General features: G+C 38.4%; 1 protein-coding gene across 3 annotated transcripts in view; it reads right to left on the minus strand.

Moving 5' to 3' along the window:
• Positions 1 to 20,388, minus strand: part of ADAMTS6 (ADAM metallopeptidase with thrombospondin type 1 motif 6) — a gene marked incomplete at its 5' end in the record, with an annotated part of 323,894 nt that overhangs the window by 185,008 nt on the left and 118,498 nt on the right. For all 3 annotated transcript variants that reach the window (XM_084627958.1, XM_084627957.1, XM_084627956.1), the window contains 2 exons: positions 13,201 to 13,306; positions 16,760 to 16,803. In XM_084627958.1, the coding sequence (XP_084484084.1) occupies positions 13,201 to 13,306; positions 16,760 to 16,803 (150 nt within the window). The remainder of the gene's footprint in view (positions 1 to 13,200; positions 13,307 to 16,759; positions 16,804 to 20,388) is intronic.

Here is a 20,388-nt window from a genome sequence, read left to right on the forward strand (position 1 = left end):
CCTGAGGATGAAGGTCCAGCACAGATGTTGACATTGAGATCTGTTTACCTTTTACCTGAGGCTTAAACACTTTCCTCCTTTGCTGCCAATGTTATTCAGCAGAATGTTGTTGATGGTAGAGGCATCTCTGAGAAAATAAATACTAGGAAGATGAGGATGCATACTGTTGTCACTGATACCTGAACACAGCTACCTAGTTCTTCTCCTAGGTTGCTAATACACTCATAAAGATCTGGGTGCAGATCTAGTGACTGTCATTTCTTCAGGAACCTCATTTTATTGCTAAATACACCATTCCGTTTAAAGGGAAACTCCTCCACATTAGTGATTCTCTCTGAAGGTAGTTCAGATGATCTACTCCATGAATGATTCCTGAGAGAGATGGCTTCTAGGAGAAACTTCCAAGGAATCAAATGTTACTCTTAGATTGTGTTTTGCAACAATCTTTAGACATGAGGGCATTGGCTAATTTTCTTGGAACCTCCGAGATGGATTTTGCAAATACCACCATCTTTTCCCAAAGACAGTACTGGCTGCATGCAATTACAGTCTGGTAATCTGACATTCTTACACCCAATGTTTCAGATTAAAATACTTTTTTGCCTAAAATGTCCATTTTCTTGCTTTCTTTATCAGAAGGTGTAGACTACATCAAGCACCCTTAGACCTCTGGGCTGCAGCTTCAGCCAAATGCAAGTTCAGAACTGGATGTCTGTGCAAAAAGAATGAAAAACCCTCATGCGGTAATTGGCAGCTACCTTTTTCAACATTGCTTGAACAGAAGTGGAAATGAACCATATTATTGCTTTTGCTAGCTGCCAGAGCCCATCTAAAACTGGCAGTGTAATTCTCTCCTTGGATGGAGAGTCAAGAATGTTGAAGATGATGAGAAGTCTCCTTTACTATCAGAAAGGGGATTTTCAAAGTAGTTGCCATTCTCTCAACTACTTCATGAAATTATACTGCACCCTCTGATGGGGAACACACAGTTGTAATCCCTACACTCTCACCTGGAGAGATTTACTCCTCCAGTTCAGGGTCCATTTGTCGGTATTCTTCAGGCATCCCAGCCTCCTCTTCTTCCAAAAGTGTGTCTTTTGTCCAAGGGGAGGCCAAACTCTGCAGGATGAGGACTGGAATCTACCAGGGTCTCCACAGGACTGATGGGAGGCCACTGGGAAGCTTAAATAAGTGTTTAGATCTATATTGTTTCCTATGTTTTCTCTGTATTGCTTTTATCCTAAAATAAACGTTCTCTGCTTTGAAAGAGCTGTTTAGTTTCTTGTAACCACTGGCATACATTGCACATAGTCCTTGGAGAGAAAGCAAATATCAGGTGCTGAACTTTAATCACAGTAAAGAAAAAGGGGGATGCAGCCTAAAAACTCAGTCAGAAGGAAGAGGGACCTGGATTCTGGCCCAGAGAAAGGTGATGTCTAGAGGCTTAAGACTTAAGGGTGCATTCCTTGAGCAGACCATGAGGGGGAGGGGGGGTCAAAGGTGCAGTTACCCCAAAAACTGTGACAGTCCCTTCTGCAGAAGTGTCTGCTGCTGCTCCTCTCTGGAAGTATCAAAGGCTGAAGCTAATCTATGTTCACTCACGGATCAGGAGATGACCTAGTTCTGGAGGGCCTGCTTTCACAGCCTGATGCAGCAGTAGAGCTTGAAGTCTATTTTGCCACTCTTTCTGTGCTCTCAGGTGAAAGTACTGCAGATTGAGCACTCTGAAGGAGTGTCCCATCCTGAGGCAGGCTAGGCATCTTGTATGAGCATCTAAGGCTGGAAACACTGCTGGGCAGGAGGCACATTTCTTAAATACTCAGCCTCTTGAACTTCCAATCCACCATCAGATCCCAACAGCAGAACTAAAGTCTTAACTTCAAATAACTACTTAGAAAAATTAAAATAAATAAATAAATAAATAAATAAATAATAAATAAATAAATAAAAAGAAATTAAATCCAACACTAAAACCTAAAATCTACCTTACAAAAGTATTAGACATTATTCAAGCTAAGAATCTGGGCCAAAGGCCCAGATACAGTTCCTGATCTGGCACCTACAGCAGTTGAAAGGAACTGATGTGGCCAAGGCACCATGCTCCGTTTTATAGCCTCATCTTCAGAATCTTCGGAGCAGTTAGGGGAAGGGATGGGGGCATAAGAGTGCTCCAACAGGTACTGCTATCAAAAAGTTCCACCGTAGGATCAGCACCACTGGTGCATTTTATGGGGGAATATGCAGAGGACAGTGAAAGAAGAACAGATGTTTTCAAATTAGACACAGATTCAAGACAACTAAAAAGAATCTTTAATCTAATTCACTCTTTGTTCTTAAGCAATCTGGATGTAAAATACTGTCAACTCATTATTATTAACATCATTGTTTCTATTAAACAAGTTACACTTTGTTTTTCATAAACTTTGTGTCGCCTTCATTCTTCACTGTAAAGTTTTAAAATACATTGTGCTTGTTCCAGTACTATACAAACAGAATAATTTAAATCTTCAAAAATATAACATACTTTATATAACTGAGAAATATATTAATATTATTTAGGATAACTGAATTCTACTTAAGGACTAAATTAAAAAAAATAAAGGGATTACCAAAATCAAAATTATTATTATTGTAAAATGTAAATAGGACTCTAAATTATGTCTTTTCATAGTGACAATGAGAAATTTGCAAGGAGAGGGAGGGAGAAAAAGGGGAATGTTTCATCAATAATCTGTTCCAAACAGAAAAAAGAGTGTCAATTTACACAAAAACACCAGTACGGAGTACTAGGATTTCTTCTACCATGTCAGCTCACTCAACAAGACCTCTATGACCATATCAGGCAAGGTTGTTTATATCAGTGGTTCTCAACCTTTCCAGACTACTGTAGCCCTTTCAGGAGTCTGATTTTTGTTGTGTACCCCAAGTTACACCTCACGTAAAAACTACTTGTTTTCAAAATCAGACAAAAATGTCACCACACACTATTACTAAAAAATTGCTTACTTTCTCATTTTTATCATATAATTATAAAATAAATCAATTGGAATATAAATATTATACTTACATTTCAGGGTATAGTATATAGAGCAATATAAACAAGTCATTCTCTGTATGAAATGTTAGTTTGTACTGACTTAGTTAGTGCTTTTTTACACAGCCTGTTGTAAAACTAGGCAAATATCTAGACAAGTTGATGTACCCCCTGGAAGACCTCTGAGTGCTCCTGGTTGAGAACCACTAGGTTATATGTTATTTTTATGCCAGCTAATAGAATAATTATTTGTTAACTGGTGTGATGTTATAGATGGTAATCGCTTTGAAGCAGGATCTATCTTCATTTTTTATTTGTTTACAGCAATATATTGCTGGCACTTGGTTTTTAACATACGCTCCAAATCATGACGTATAGTAGACAGTGTCCTGCCCATTATATTTATGTAGAATTCATGACAGCTATCCATGTGAATTTGATGTAATACATGCCTCCTGGTCAACTTAACTTATACTCTTCATTGTATACCACAATAAAAGCTTACTCTCCTAATAAAAATGTATATGCAACATATTCTTCACATTCAAATATAACACCTCCATAATATTAATTTTCTTATCTTTTATTTGTTGATGTCTTATTCTGATCCAGAAGCAAATACCTGCAAAGTCATTTTTAGTTTTCTACTTAGTAATATGTAATATTTGAGACGGCATATACTCTTTTGTCTGATATCCAACATTTTTACTACCCTCACGTATTTCCAGATTATACAGTGAAGGTGCCTCTAATGGCTCCATATTTAAGGCTGAGTTGAATTCTGCACTTCTGACATTAAGAAAATTTAATTTGTTACAACAAACATTGATATGGATTAATCATAATTCTAGGGATGTTGCATGGAGCACAGTTAAGGTTGTTTGGGTGCCTTCACTCTGCATTTTCATGCCTTAATATATTTGGATTTATTTTAAGTTTTACCTTAACTGTGAATTTCCTGGGTTTGTAATGTACGTTTTGGGGTTAATTACAATATCTCTAATATTTTCCCTTAATTACTATAGGTATTCTCAACTTCAACTCTCTTAACATAGTTTTTCTCTGAAATTTTAAAGTAAATGAACACAAACATAGTTGAACAATGAATCTTTTAAAATATATATATAGTGGTCACCTAACTGAGCATAATTCTGTGTCGTGCTACTTATGGAGCACTTTAAAATACAATCAAGTATGATTCACTGAAGAAAATTATAGTCAACTTAGAAACACACTTTGCAACAGGGCAATGGCAAACTCTCATTCACATCTTAATGACATAGGGCAAAATTCTCCTCCCGGATCTGCACAGTAGACAACTAGCCTGTACATATCTTACATGTGGAACACCTATTAAAGTCAGTGAAGGTGCTACACAAGGGAGTGTGAATATGCAATAGTGATCATTAGCACCGTGTGTCAGAGAAGTAAGTTTTCCCTTTAATCATGAAGCAAACTACTGTGCTTAGATTTCCTTTGGAAATATGAAACCAGCATTCATGTTGCCCTGAATGTTTCCACCTCCATTTATTCAACTCTACTTATGCTTTTGTTAAGATCTGTGAAATGTTACTGCATTCCCTTTCCTTGAATATAATATTTTAATGTAAGACTAATTATTTCAATATATTATAATTCTACACTTTAAACTATAGTTTCCACATATCTACAAAATATTAATCTTATTTCACATCACAGAAACCAGACTTGTTTTTCTAGCCTCAAGTTTATGACATTTAAGTCTATTTGGACAATTAATCATTAAAGCTAAAGTCCCAATGAAGTTTCTTTTTATGTTAACGTAAGTTGTGAGTTTTTACAACTGCAATATAACATGAGGTAGACACAAGACATAATAAAGGAAATCACAATTTCTTGAACCCCAAAAGAAATATAGAAATGAATATATTGTTATTTAATGATTGTTTTATATGATTTTTCCAGTTAATTCAGTGCCTCTTTAAGGTGAAGTGATTATTTGATATGCAACAGGGCAAGAAACTATTGCTTGGGCTAAGTAGAACACTGGAATTCCAGTGGATTCTGTGTTAAAATGGCCTCATGGACTCTCATTGGTTGGGCTGACCTTAGGAGCCAATTGTCTGTTAGTGGAGTTTCTCTTTCACACATGGATCATTTAAACCATCACATACTGTTGAGCCAGTGATCCTGGTAACAGTACTTCAGATATCACCCATAGGTTTTATATGGTCTTTCAAACCTCCCGTGATAGAGGACATGCTCTTTCGTTCATAATTAGGTACCAACCCATCCATTATGGACTGCCAGGGACAGGTTTATCCCAAGTACCAGTAGGTGGTAGTTGGTGCTAGATGTGGTTTGGGCTTTGATATGCATGTCCCTATTCTTTTAGGCTGGAGTCTTCTATGCCACTTGGAACTCCATTCCCCTGTCATTATTCGAACATGCCTCCAACCAGCTTAAATTAACAGCTTTTTGTAGTGCCGTACCTATTTGCTCCCCTTGGATGAGAAACGGATTTCCATAGTTTAGTGCACTCTAGGCAACCTCTCAGTACCAGAGTTAAGGACATGCAGATGGGATTAGTAGGAACAGGAATATAGTCCCACTGCTTCTGAAGAATTGAAGACAGTTTGCTAAAATTCAGAAAAATGTCTCTAGGAGGACTGCTGGGGACAATGGATCAACATTGCTAGCCCATCAAATGGTATGTTTACGATGCAATTAAACACACATGGCTGGCCTCTGCCAGCTGACTTGGGCTCATGGGGCTTGGGCTAAGGGGCTGTTTAATTGTGGTGTAGACATTCCAGCTCAGGCTGCAGACTGTGCTCTGGGACCCTCCCACCGTAAAGAGTCGTAGAGCCCAGGCTCCAGCCCGAGCCCAAATGTCTACACCACAGTTAAACTGCCCCTTAGCCTGAGCACCATGAGCCCAAGTCAGCAGCAGGTTTTTCACTGAAGTGTAGCCATAAGTAGACCATTTGTCTACCCTGAGTAAAGAGTGAAGAGGAGTCCCTCAGCTTCAGCTAATACCCCCAAGCACATCATAGTGGTATTAGCTATTTCAAAACTGGGTGTACATTAGCTGTTTTAAGTTCCACTCCAAGAAACTCATCAATCCATGTTTTTTCTCTCTCTCTCTCTCTCTCTCTGTCTCATTCCCTTCTTGCCCTCAGCAAGATGTGGCTGCTGATATCTCACGTCCCTCCACCCACTCAAACCTCACTTTTTCCACATATATACAGCTGCCCCACCAGCCATTCCTCCACATAGCTGTCTGCTATTTGTGTCTCCTGTTTTCTTTCCTTCCCTATTCTCTGACTTGGATACCTGGCTATCTTCTCTGATACTAACCCACCACCTTTATCCTTGGGATTGTCAAATTCCACATTAACAATCTAGTTTATCTGTCTCTCATTTCCTCTCCTTCACTTTCTCCAGCTCTCGACCAATCTGTCCATCAATTACATTAACTGTTCTTTTGATCTTGTCTTCACTCGACATTTCTCTCTTCTTATCTTGTCTTTCAAACTTTGATTCCCTGTTCTCTGTTTATCACCTTATTTCCTTTAAAATGACTCATCCCCTCTTTCCTCCAATCATTCATTCCTTTTGAGTATATCTGACACTGCAACTGGGAGGTGTGCTTGGTTGATCAGAGCTAGCATGTATATGTCTACCTGAGCTGGGAATTACACCTCCCATTCAGTGCAGCCACAGCAGGTAGGGTTGGCCTTCTGAGTTCATTTCTAGGGTCTCAGACAGCTATCCCGAGCCACCACCCATACCACCATGGCCACACTCCTATTTTTAGCATGCTAGCTACTCCTGGGGGAATTCTGTGCCCCTGCAGGGGTGCAGAATTCATACCTTCTGCAGATTTCTTGGCTCCCCCACAGAAAAATGGCGGAGCCAAGAAAACTGTGGGGAACACACACCCCTTCCCTGGCAGCCCAGGCATGACTTCTGGGAGCAGCCAGCAGCAGAGAGCAGATCACAACGGAGGGGGCGGTGGGGAGAAGGGAGACTGGGCATGCATCCGTGTGTCCGTGGAGAGATGTCAAGTGAGTGGGGCTGGGCGGGTGTCTGCCTGTGAACAAGTGAGAGAGACTCACTCTGTCCCTGTCACTTGCTGTTGCTGCATCCCAGGCTTGGAGGTGTAGGGCTCTGTGAAGCAGACTCTGTCCCTGAGGCAGAGCAGAAATGTAACAACTAAGCAGGCAGGCTGCTTTTGTTCCCATTCTTAGTCAATTAAGGCTCCTTTACCTTGCCAGAGTGGTGTAAAGAAGCCTTATTGTAAATGACAGTAACTGAATCATCAGCTAGGAAGATCTATGTGCTTTCTCACTTTTTTTCCTGTGCCAGAGAGGCACCACGGGGTTAGATTACAGCTCAGGATCTATTTTACTTATCCATTTAAAAAAAATGCAGGACAATGATTAGCAAAACTGTATGACTTGTACACTATAATCAAGTCTGAGCAATTTAAAGCAACATTGTACTTTACAGAACACCAAACACCAAAATAAAAGTAATGTAATTTAAATGAAAATCCAGGATTATAACTGAATCCTTCTTTTTGTAGTCTTGGTAGGAAGGTCTCTGTGAAAACACCATCCTGGTCACTATGGATGTAGAAGCCCTCTACACCAACATTCCACACAAAGATGGACTACAAGCCTTCAGGAACAGTATCCCCGATAATGTCATGGCAAACCTGGTGGCTGAACTTTGTGACTTTGTCCTCACCCATAACTATTTCACATTTGGGGACAATGTATACCTTCAAATCAGCGGCACTGTTATGGGTACCAGCATGGCCCCACAGTATGCCAACGTTTTTATGGCTGACTTAGAACAACACTTCCTCAGCTCTTGTCTCCTAATGCCCCTACTCTACTTGCGCTACATTGAGGACATCTTCATCATCTGGACCCATGGAAAAGAAGCCCTTGAGGAATTCCACCATGATTTCAACAATTTCCATCCCACCATCAACCTCAGCCTGGACCAGTCCACACAAGAGATCCACTTCCTGGACACTACAGTGCTAATAAACAATGGTCACATAAACACCACCCTATACTGGAAACCTACTGACCACTGTTCCTACCTACATGTCTCCAGCTTTCATCCAGACTACACCACACGATCCATTGTCTACAGCCAAGCTCTACGATACAACCGCATTTGCTCCAACCCCTCTGACAGAGACAAACACCTACAAGATCTCTATCAAGCATTCTTACAACTACAACACCCACCTGCTGAAGTGAAGAAACAGACTGACAGAGCCAGAAGAGTACCCAGAAGTCACCTACTACAGGACAGGCTCAACAAAGAAAATAACAGAACGCCACTAGCCATCACCTTCAGCCCCCAACTAAAACCTCTCCAACGTTATCATCAAGGATCTACAACCTATCCTGGAGGACGACCCATCACTCTCACAGATCTTGGGAGACAGGCCAGTCCTTGCTTACAGACAGCCCCCCAACCTGAAGCAAATACTCACCAGCAACCACACACCACACAACAGAACCACTAACCCAGGAACCTATCCTTGCAACAAAGCCCGTTGCCAACTGTGTCCACATATCTATTCAGGGGACACCATCATAGGGCCGAATCACATCAGCCACACTATCAGAGGCTCGTTCACCTGCACATCTACCAATGTGATATATGCCATCATGTGCCAGCAATGCCCCTCTGCCAGGTACATTGGCCAAACCGGACAGTCTCTACGTAAAAGAATAAATGGACACAAATCAGACGTCAAGTATTATAATATTCAAAAACCAGTTGGAGAACACTTCAATCTCTTTGGTCAATCGATTACAGACCTAAAAGTTGCAATTCTTCAACAAAAAACCTTCAGAAACAGACTCCAAGAAGAGACTGTTGAATTGGAATTAATTTGCAAACTGGATACAATTATCTTAGGCTTGAATAGAGACTGGGAGTGGATAGGTCATTACACAAAGTAGAACTATTTCCCCATGTTTATTCCCCTCCACTCCACCCCCCACTGTTCCTCAGATGTTCTTGTCAACTGCTGGAAATGGCCCACCTTGATTATCACTACAAAAGGTCCCTCCCCCCCCCCCCGCTCTCCTGCTGGTAATAGCTCATCTTAAGTGATAACTCTTGTTACAGTGTGTATGGTAACACCCATTGTTTCATGTTCTCTATGTATATAAATCTCCCCACTGTATTTTACAGTAAATGCATCCGATGAAGTGAGCTGTAGCTCACGAAAGTTTATGCTCAAATAAAATTGTTAGTCTCTAAGATGCAACAAGTACTCCTTTTCTTTCTACGAATCTATGAAACCTGTTGAGTCATACTTCTTTCAATGATATCTTAGAAGTCATATTCCAGAGAAAGTATGTACAAGTCAGCAAAATATGTACAATTACATTACAATTTTCATATAGACACAGCAGTTTATTTCATTCTTTGCTACTCTCTCTTTTCCTCAGTTCCACAGTTTTCACAACTTCTGTATGCCATGGCTACTATATAACTAATAAAAACACAGTATTTCAGAGTGAATTCTTTCCTTTTTAATTTAGTTCAGCTTTTTGTGTATATTATGTACTCAGTCTAGACATGTCGCTTAAATATAGTTATATGCTTCAATTTTCCATTTAATAAGGAAGCCAATTCCCAATTTCCCATGTAGTTATGAATAGTAAAGTGATTATAATGGCACAATCAAAGAAAACAGTTAAGAATGTTCTTTGATATAGTTAACTTACTCTGCATGCAAGTACCCTCAAGTACACTCAGTACCAAGCTCTATCCAATTTGAAAATAAAGAGAAATAGATGGAGAGGAAATTTGCACTTTCTTATAATTTAGTCACAAAACTTTTTGGGTGGAAGGTAGGATGATGGCTGGATGGCTCAAAATATTCGAGCAGGTGCCATTCAGTACTCTTTATAGACCAACCTTTTTCTCCATATATTCCTTCTGGACTTCATTTAATCATTTAATCACTGTCACTAGCTTTCACCACCAAGGGCAAGCTGTGCTGCCTTCTGCAGTCACTCCATGCATTAAACAGTGTTTCTCAAATGCGGCCACTGTGGCCACATGTGGCCACCAGGGACTTTTCTTGTGGCCACAGCCTTCAGGGCTTAATTTGTCCCCAGGCTTGCCAGGGCTGAGTAAGTCTGCTGTGAAAAGTGATACTTGTATGCTTGTTAATATCACTTTTCACAACAGACTTACTAGCTAGCAATAAATATATTACAATGATTTGGACGTGTATATGTGCATATTTATTTGTTTTTCCTAAAGCTAATTAAGTATTTTAGCACTCTGAGGCCACAAAAAAATTTGTCCTGAGAATCCCTGCATTAGAAAATAGGGGACAATGAAACTGGTGTCCACACACTTCTCAACACAAAGTTTGACAAACTAGGTCCATACTGGTGTACGAGGTGGGAACCTCCACTAAGGGCCAATTCAGAGTTTTTTAAAAGAGACATTAAGTATAAAGAAAGGAAACTGCCAAAAATGTAGGAGTATCGGTAGTAGCAAACATAGCTGCAGTTCAAAGGAAAAAAGATGCTGTGACCACAAGACATGCAGGATGGCTGCATTATTGTTCCCAGATTCTAATCCATACCCTAACCATATGCAGAAATCACTGTCATCACACCAGCATCTCACACCACCATAGATATGAATGATTTACCATTTAAATTTACACATTTACATTTGTGTAAATAACTTCTCTAAAACCTATATCCACATGATTTAAAAGCACTATGATACATACTGTATGAATGTATATGTATCACCTGAAAATCTTTTTCTATGTGAATAGAGTACATTAAATGCAAAGTAGGGTTGTATATAATTATAAAAGATGTTAATGAGAAAGACTTCCAGGGCTTTTAGTGAATCATAGAAGTTATTCCCTCATGAGTGGAAATATATTTTCCTTTACTCTATCACTTATGTAAATAATTACAGAAAGAGAAGGAAAGATATAAAGAGAGAATGAACTACATGTGTTTTAAATTAGTTTTTCTTACTTTTGATGCAGTTTTAAACAATTGTTTTTGGATTTGTAAAAAATGATCTATCTCAGTGTAAATGCCTGTAAAAATCAGCCTTTTTTCACAGATAAAATAAATGAGGTAATACTTGCCTAAGAATTATCTTGCATGATAGGTGGGCTGGAATAAGTGTGTACTTCCAATTCCTGATTCTGTTCAGTAGATTGATAGTTTCCATTTTAGTCTGTATGGGAAATTTTAGCTGTTGCATCAGTTAATGACTGGAAAAACATGTCATCCATAACTCAGCATTGGTCAACCCATGTAAACAAGGAAGGAGACCTAATGAATCATAATAGGAGGTGCCTAGTCATTTTATATTCATCAGAGGTTATTGGTGATGCTTGTTTTTGAATGCAGACCTGAAACATTCCAAGATCAATCTTTAATCAAATTTTTTTGTTGTCCCAAAACATCATGTTCTTTCAAAATGATATATGGGCGCTTTGAAAGTGCAAGTGATGTTATGACTATTGAGCACACTTCATGGTTAGTACATTACTACAGCTGTACCAACAGTAAAAATAAAAATATTGTTTTAATCATAAAAACATAAGAATGGCCACACAGGTTCAGACCAATGGTCCATCTAGCCCAATATCCTCTCTTTCAGCAGTGGCCAGTGCCAGACGCTTCAGAGGGAAAGAACAGAACAGGATAATTATTGAGTGATCCAATCATTGTCATCTAGTTTCAGCTTCTGGCAGTCAGAGACTTAGGGCCATCCAGAGCATGGGGTTGCATCCCACCATCTTGGGTAATAGCCATTGATGGACCTATCGTCCATGAACTTATCTGATTATTTTTTGAACCCAGTTATACTTTTGGCGTTCACATCGCTAGGCAGAGTTCCATAGGTTGACTCTGTATTGTGTGAAGAAGTACTTCCTTATGTTTGTTTTAAATATGATGCCTGTTAATTTCATTGGTGACCCCCTGATTCTTAGATTATATGAAGGGGTAAATAACACTTCCTTATTCACTTTTTCCACACCATTCATGATTTTATAAACCTCTATCATATCCCCAGTCACTCATCTCTTTTCTAAACTGAACAGTCCACGTCTTCTAAATCTCTCCTCATATGGAATCTGTTCAATACCTCTAATAATTTTTGTTGCCTACTCTGCACCTTTTTCAATTCTAATATTGAATATCTAATTTCAATATCTAATATTCTAATAATCTTTTTTCAGGTGGGGTGACCAGAATTGCACACAGTTTTCAAGGTGTGGTGTACTATGGATTTATATAGTGGCATTATAATATTTTCTGTCTTATTATCAGTCCCTTTCTGAATGGCTCCAAAAATTGTTAGCCTTTTTAACTGCCACAGTACATTGAGCAGATGTTTTCAGAGAACTGTCAACAATGACTCCAAGATCTCTTTCTTGAATGGCAACAGCTAATTTAGACTCTATCATTTTATATAAATAGTTGGGATTATGTTTTCCAGTGTGCTTTACTTGGCATTTATCAACATTGAACTTCATCTGCCATTTTGTTGCCCAGATACCCAGTTTAGTGACTTTGTAACTCTTCACAGTAAGCTTTAGGCTCAACTATCTTGAGTAATTTTGTGTCAACTACCAAATTTGCCATCTCACTGTTCACCTCTTTTTCCAGATCATTTATTAATATGTTGAACAGCACTGGTCCCAGTACAGATCAAAACAGAGTTAATTATTATTTTTAAAACAAAATAATATGAGAAATAATAATCTTTACCTTTTAACTGCTTTTGATCCACTAAGAGAGGTAGACAAAGGAAAGAGGGGGAAAAGACTATAACAAACCAAATCTTAAAAAATATATATGAAACAAGGTAGGCAATTTGTGAGCCCAGCCTCAGAATCACAGATTAAATTAGGATCTGAAGTAGAAGGGTAAGCAATACAGCCTTAATTCTAAAGTAGAAGTCCTTGGTAAAATACATCAAATAAAATGTACCACCACTCATCATGGATAATGTTATCTACAGCAACCAGAGGCACTAGAGGGGAGATGGTACAGCCAAAACATAAGAGATCATGATAGTAATTATTACATTGTTATTTCAAAGGTGGTATAATCAAATTTATTATACATATTTTTAAACTCACTCACTTGTGACCAATCTCATGTGCAATGGTAAAAGCTGAACCTAGGCCAATGTCTTCATTAATGCTGCAGCTCCTTTCAGGCTCACACATTCCAGCCACAGAGGCCAAGCCTAAATAAACAGAAGGAGACACAAAGGGTCATGCCAAGGTGTTCAAATCTTAAAAGCCCTAGTTATAAATGGCTGGATTCTTTTTAATAACCTCCACACACAGAAGGAGCAGTTGGCAAAAGGTTAACTTTCTAGTCATTTTCAAAATCACTGGGGGGAAATTCTCCTTGCCGGCTAGACATTAATATTTTTTGAACTACAGTCAGTGCTGGAAAATGTCTAGACTAGGGGTTAGATTTATAAATTTTACTTCTGGTAACTTGGGACCACCTAGTAACTTGAGCCAGGAGAGGGAATTCAAGAAAGCATTTCTATTTTAACATACTTGAGGCTGCAGAAAGTAAAATGTATCCACATTATTTTTCTAAAGAGATCTGTTTAAGTTTAGTGGGTTCCTAAAACACACAAGAAACTTTTTTAGCTACAAAAAGCCCCAAGGGGTACTTTTTTTTTTTTTTGGTGTAAAAATAAAACTGAATGCATCAATAAAGGAAAGGAGACATGTTAATAAAAAGCATTCACTTAAACATGGAAGGCTTTTCCATTTATCATTGTATTATAAGTGCTTTTTAAAGATTCCTTAACGGGAAGAAAGCCACTGGCACTTACAGAATATAGCTCTGCTGTGTCATACACACTCTTCAGCATTAGAGTATCACATAGAATATATACTATGGCAGAACTACTTTGCTGTCCCTGGTGATGGACTCTAACCAGCAGCCTTACCTAAGGTATTCTTCCCTGTGGTCTGTTATGTGGAAGAAGCATTAACAGCCTCTCCAAGGGAATCACCTGCCCTGCAAAATACAGTACTCCAAAACAGTGACTGGAAAAATAATTACTTTGCCATGGAAAGCAAGTTGTTACCTTTTATGAGAAAATGGTGCTAAATTATGCCCTTCTGCCTAAAATAAGTAGGAATGAGATGACTAGTAACCACTGGAAAGAGAGGATGAGGTGACTGGGGAGAGAGGATTAGTTATAAGAGAATTAAGAAAAATGTTTAACAAATTTTGAAGTCTACTATCTGTTGCTAGTCTAATAATAATGTTCCACCTCCCTAAAATTCTCTGTTGTTTTAATTGGATGAGGTATTCTTTACTTCCTGAATCTGAATGTACTGTACCTAGCACTTTTATGACTGTCATGTTTCCCCAGTGAGGTGGCCACATTTCCAGGGTGTGTAAACTGATCCCTATATGTTCAGTGTATAGAACCTGGTCCAGCAACCCTTACTCACAGGAATAATGGCCTCAGGATCAGGCTAATGATTTGCAATTCTGTACAATGCTTTTAGGTTTGCAAAAAACAATGGAGGCCAAATCTGGAGCCTAGACCTAGCCCAACAAGCTGAGCCAGGTGCTCGGCAGATGTGTAAGAGAGGGAGGAGAAATCCTCCACTGAAGCCACAGAGCAGCTGCATAGCCACTTTGGGTATGTCTACACTGCAATAAAACACCCGCAGCTTGCCCATGTCAGATGACTCAGGTTCACAGAGCTGTAAAATTGTGGTGTAGACATTTGGGCTCGGGTTGGAGCCTGAGTTCTGGATCCCTCCCCTCTCACAGAGTCCCAGAGCCTGGGCTCCTACCAAAGCCCACATCTACACTGAAATTTTTCAGACCCACAGCCTGAGCCCTGTGAACCCAAGTCAGCTAACATGGGTCAGACATAGCCATTGGTGGTTTATTGCAGTATAGAGATAACCTTTATGCAAACTGCTTTTTCTAGATAGCTCCTTGCATAGCTTCTTATGCCGGAGATTGGAAGGGAAGAACGAGAAGATCTGTCTAGCAGCAGATCTTCTAGTCCAATTTCTCCTGTGGGCACCCAAGGTTCCTCCTACTCATTGTACTGCTGCTTTATGGGGACTTCGTATATATGCTTTCATTAAGCACATGCTTCGCTCTAACTTCTTGAGGTCAATAGCACTTAAGCATTTCTTAAGAGTTTTGCTGACTCAGAGCCATAGAGGACATTGTCCCTAATCCCACTCCAGTTTCCACAATGCAAAGAAACTGCCATAGTTCTGTTGTCAAGATGTCCATTGCAGAAAAGGAGGAGGGGGGTTGGAACTGACTCTTTATGAACAAAATCATCAATTTAAAATTCGTTTACTTTCTATTTAGTAAAGTATGCGGCCATGTCGGGCCTCCAATGTGCTGGTTTCAAGTGGAGCAGAATTTGGCTCTATGCTAAAGTCTGATAAAATGAGGATTAGTGCACTAATAGTCAAATATATTAAATATGAGTATAAAGTAAGAAAAATGTTTTTCACTAAATGTTTCCTTTGAAATTTTCCCCTCTTGAACACTTGCAGTGGCAATTCTGTGACATTAGTACGTCTTCACAGTTTTGACATCTTTGTGCTGGCTTTAATTTAGAAATTTGTAGTCTGAAGGCATTTATGGTATACTAAAATACATTATGCATATGGATTATGTTTACAGTGGGCCAGACTCCAATATCCTTTACTCACATTGACTACAGCTTAACTACACATGTTGCCCTAGTGACTTCAATAGGACCACTTGTATAATAAGTTACTATTCCACATAAATTAAGGTTATCAGAATCTGGTTCAGTGAAGATAGTAACGGAAGAAACAGAAAAAAAATACCATGGTTGACTCTGATCAGGGGAAGACCTACAAAATAATCACACACAAAATCTATAAGCCGAACTAGTCTGCAACTCAGAACTGGAGTGCTGATAGTTAATTTTAAGGAAGAAGCTAATGGAATGATTTAAGGTTGAAAAAGTGATGTTAGGTACATATTAGACTTAGCATATGCATGAAAGTCTCTTTAATAATAATTTCTGTCTTAAAACACTAGTAAACTGCAATATTGATGATATATAACACACACCTTTGTGGTGACAAACTTAGGGATGTCAAGGACAATATCTCTCCACCCTGTCCATAATATTGACAAATGTGCTTTCCACTGTCAAGGCACCAAGCAGTTCCAATGTTGTTTTAATTTATGTTGTTGGATTATTTTCCACAATGCTTTATAGAAGAAGCAGTCTTGATGTTGCACCTCGACTCACACAGTATGGCAACAATTTAAACCACAAAGTCTGTTTCCTGGGGCTGGGTCTTTTTTTCCCTTTCTCTCCCGTTTGTATTTTTTAAATATAAAATGGAAATAGATTATATGGAAATAAGCAGTAAGTTTTCTGCTTTAATTACTGCTTGGTAAGATTGAATCATCTACGAGGTTTTATCAGCATTACAGATGCCAGAAAAGAAACGCCCAACAGCAATTCACATAATTTAATCTTCTAGTGATCTTACAAAACATATACCCACATAAGTTATATTTTACTGTTTATATGTGTATATTTGAGAAGGCTCACTAGCAGAAGAGATCAAAACTAATCAATCAATAATCAGAATAATGCAAACAAACAGCAGAAACAAGCTGAAGTTCCACTTTGTAAACTTACCCAGTGTTCCACAGGGCTTGTTTTTATAAGTGCAGATATCGTATCTGTTGAGGAGAAAAACAATGAGACACAACTTGTAAGAAGATCATATCTGTGAGATATTTTGCATATTTATCACATTTCTATATCGTAGGTCAAGTTGTCAGACCACAATCAGTGTAATTATGTGCAGCCAGCTAGTGACAGCATTTTCTACACTCTGGTGTAAACCACAGGCTGCAGTATGCTCACAGCCTTTGGCCTTAGGCCAGTGGGACACCTGCCAGTAAGTAAAAAACAGTTAAAGTGGATCTTTGTAATCACCGGCTCCATAAAACAGTCTACCATGCTGTTATGAAGTTACAGCTGCATGCCTGCAGACTGCTACTCCTTCAAGAGGCTACTAGCAATGTTTATATTTCTAAATCTGCTGAAACATTTTCTTATGGTGGACATGGCATATTTTACAACATTTTAATTGCTACCATTCTCTCTGATTTTCATTAAAAATTGTAAGTGTTTACTATTAGACCAAAATTATCAAAACTCAGGTAAATAAGAATCAGGTTTCTCCTTTTGTTATCTTCCAATTATTTATTATGTGTGCTTTAAAAGTAATGCATTGCAAGTTATTAACATTTTTTGTTTTTATTATATCTGATAACAGCTAAATAAATTGCTAAAAACTTCCCTCATTTTAGATATAATCTTCCCAATACTGAAGTTCAAACAATGAGTCTCTGTTCAGATGACATGGTGAAATAAACATATCAGTGTTTTGGAGCCTGTAAAGGAATTAAAACATGTTTCCTGCAGTACAGCTAATATCCAGTGTAAATAATGTGGCCAATGCACCATAACTGCATATTTTTAAATGTGTTACAGCCATAATCCTATAACTATGATATGCCAGCATTATTATAGACTTATGTTTTCAGGGATTTATAATGATTTACTTACAGTATAATGCTTCAGAGCATATGTTTACAGGGTTTTTGCACTATGAGAAAGTAAAACCAATAAAGAAGATGAGGAGACATGGATTCCTCTTTCCACTCTCATTTTTTAACTTCGACCTTTTATAAATTTCAGGCTACTAAAATATTTTTAAAAACTAATAGTGCCTGTTTTAAACATGGATCAGTGACCATTTATGAGTAATGTATGAGATGTATAAACTCTTTAAGTGCCAGAGTAAGTTTTTGACTGCAACCCAACCCAACTTCTGAGTGCAAAATTAGTCCCTTAATCTGTAAATGCCCCACACATGTAGACCCCTCTGTCCAGGTGTAACCCTATTGATTTCAACAAGGCTCCACATGGGTGCAGGAATCTGCCTATGTGGAGCAGTGGGCAGGAACATGGACTAATTCTGATCTCAGAAATGTGTGTGTGTTCCCCCTTGAAGTGGCTCAAATTGTGTCATAATATGTACATGAAGAGTTCTTACTGATTTCAACAGAAGCCCAATAGGGGCATCCAAGGCCACGTTTTAACCTAATTCCTCTTATGCAATTTGAGGGATGGGTACTCAGATCAGTATTCTGCTATAGAAATGTGTGGGAACATAACTATCTAATAGATCACACAAATATAAATATGCAGATACCACACACTTCATGTCATTTACATCTTTGAAGGTGTAAGACTTATTATTTTGCATTCAGTACAGGCCCTAAACCTACTCCTATTGAAGCTATAGCAATACTTTTGTTTATCTCAAGGGCAGAAAGATTGGGCCCAGACATATTAAGTGAGAAAAAGTAACTTGCTTGAATACCATGAATATTTAGCTCTGAACCCAACAAAAGAAAGTACCTGGAATAAATAGTAAATATTTTACTATTGTGTTGTAGTGTTTAATGCTACTGGGAACTGAACAGTTAGACCATCACACCTTGAAACAAAAATATATTCTCAGGGGGAAATCCTGCCCCACTGAAGTAAATCGGAGCTTTATCACTGACTTTAATGAGACCAGCACTTCACCCTTAGAGACTGATTCTACTCACAATTATACTGGTATGAATCTGCAGTAACTCCACAGCACTCAGTGAAGTTTCACCAGTGCAACAATAGTGAGATCAGAATAAAATCCCTACTTTCTCACACATTTTTGAATAATCAACACCGTTTATCATTCTGATTGTCCTGTGTACCTTCTATTATTCCATTATGTAGGGTAGACTTAGTAGGAAAAGTTTTATGAAAGGAATTTCAGTGACAAAACAAAATGAAATTTTGAAGAAAAATATTTTTCTGCTTTCTAATCAGCCCTAATCATTTTGTAAAAAACACCTCAAACAGTCAGACTATTCTAAATATGGCCTCACTAAACAGTCCAATGGTACAGGCTAGAATATTGTCCTAATGACATTCATAATTTCTCTTATGAATCCCAAAGCTTTGTTTTTTCTATTAAACAATACCAAAGGATTTATTTTACCTGCTATGGATCTTTTTCTTTTTCTATCCTTTGTGCCACAAGGTTCTGGATGCTCCCTTTTCATTTGATTTGTTCTTAAACTCATTACCTAACATTTCTATGAGGTGAATGGCACAATTCATTCATCTGTTTGTGTACTTGGTCTATCCAAATCATTCTGAATTGTACTGGCCTTTTCTTCTTTTGACTCCACTTCCTCTAGCCTTGTTTTGCATTAGAGTGGAATCCACTTAATCAGGAAGCCCCAGTGGATAGCTTTTCATCCTGATTAAGTGTAATTGTAAAGTACCAGAAAAAGGGATTTCAGTAGTACAGTTGTTACTGTCTGGGGAGATGCATGTTACTGGAGGTGCCTATAATGTTGGGAAAAGGGATTATCTGCACTGGATTGGCACTGAGCCAGGTGTCTACCCAGAAATGGTGGAAGAGACTTTTATGAGATGGCTAATATTGTGGGCCAACATGTGTAATGGGCATGCCTAAAAGGAACTGACTAGCAGATAGGAGTAAGCAGTGGTGATGCACAGTATATGTTTTCTGCATGTATCATAAACAAAAGAAAGACTAAAAGCTGTTGTTAGAAGTAAAAATGTACAAAACCAACATTAGACAGAGACACACAAAGACCAAATACCAGTGAATGTTACAAAATCACCTGAAAGCATCCCTGTTAAGGGGATTACCTTACTCACTCAGCCTCATGTATGAAACAGATATGGCTGGTGATAGACAAGACTTGAAGGAAATGTGTTTTAAGCAAAAAGCTGAAGAAAGAGAAAGTAGAAACATAGCAAACTGCATATATTCCAGGACCAGAAAGGACCATTGTGATCATGTAGTCCAACCTCCTGTATAATACAGTTCCATAGAACTTTCCCAAAATAATTCCTATAACATATGTTTTAGAAGAACATCCAATCTCTATGTAAAAATTGTCAGTGATGGAGAATCCACCATGGCACTTCCTAAATTGTTCCCAAAAAACGGTTAATTACTTTTACCATTAAAAATTTATGCCTTATTTCCGTCTTGGAAGGGGACTACAAAAATGTCTAAATGTCAGTGAGGGTACTTGCAATGGAAAAAGTTCAGGTTGTAGGAAAGTAAGCAGTGGGTACTGCAAAGAGAGGTGAGGCTCCCTTCGCCATTCCTCTGAAAGACGGAATTCACAGTAAGGTTAAGATAATTACCGATGTAATTTGCA

This window comes from Lepidochelys olivacea (assembly GCF_965140295.1).
Source record: "Lepidochelys olivacea isolate rLepOli2 genome assembly, chromosome: 5".
In the NCBI taxonomy this organism is placed as follows: domain Eukaryota; kingdom Metazoa; phylum Chordata; order Testudines; family Cheloniidae; genus Lepidochelys; species Lepidochelys olivacea.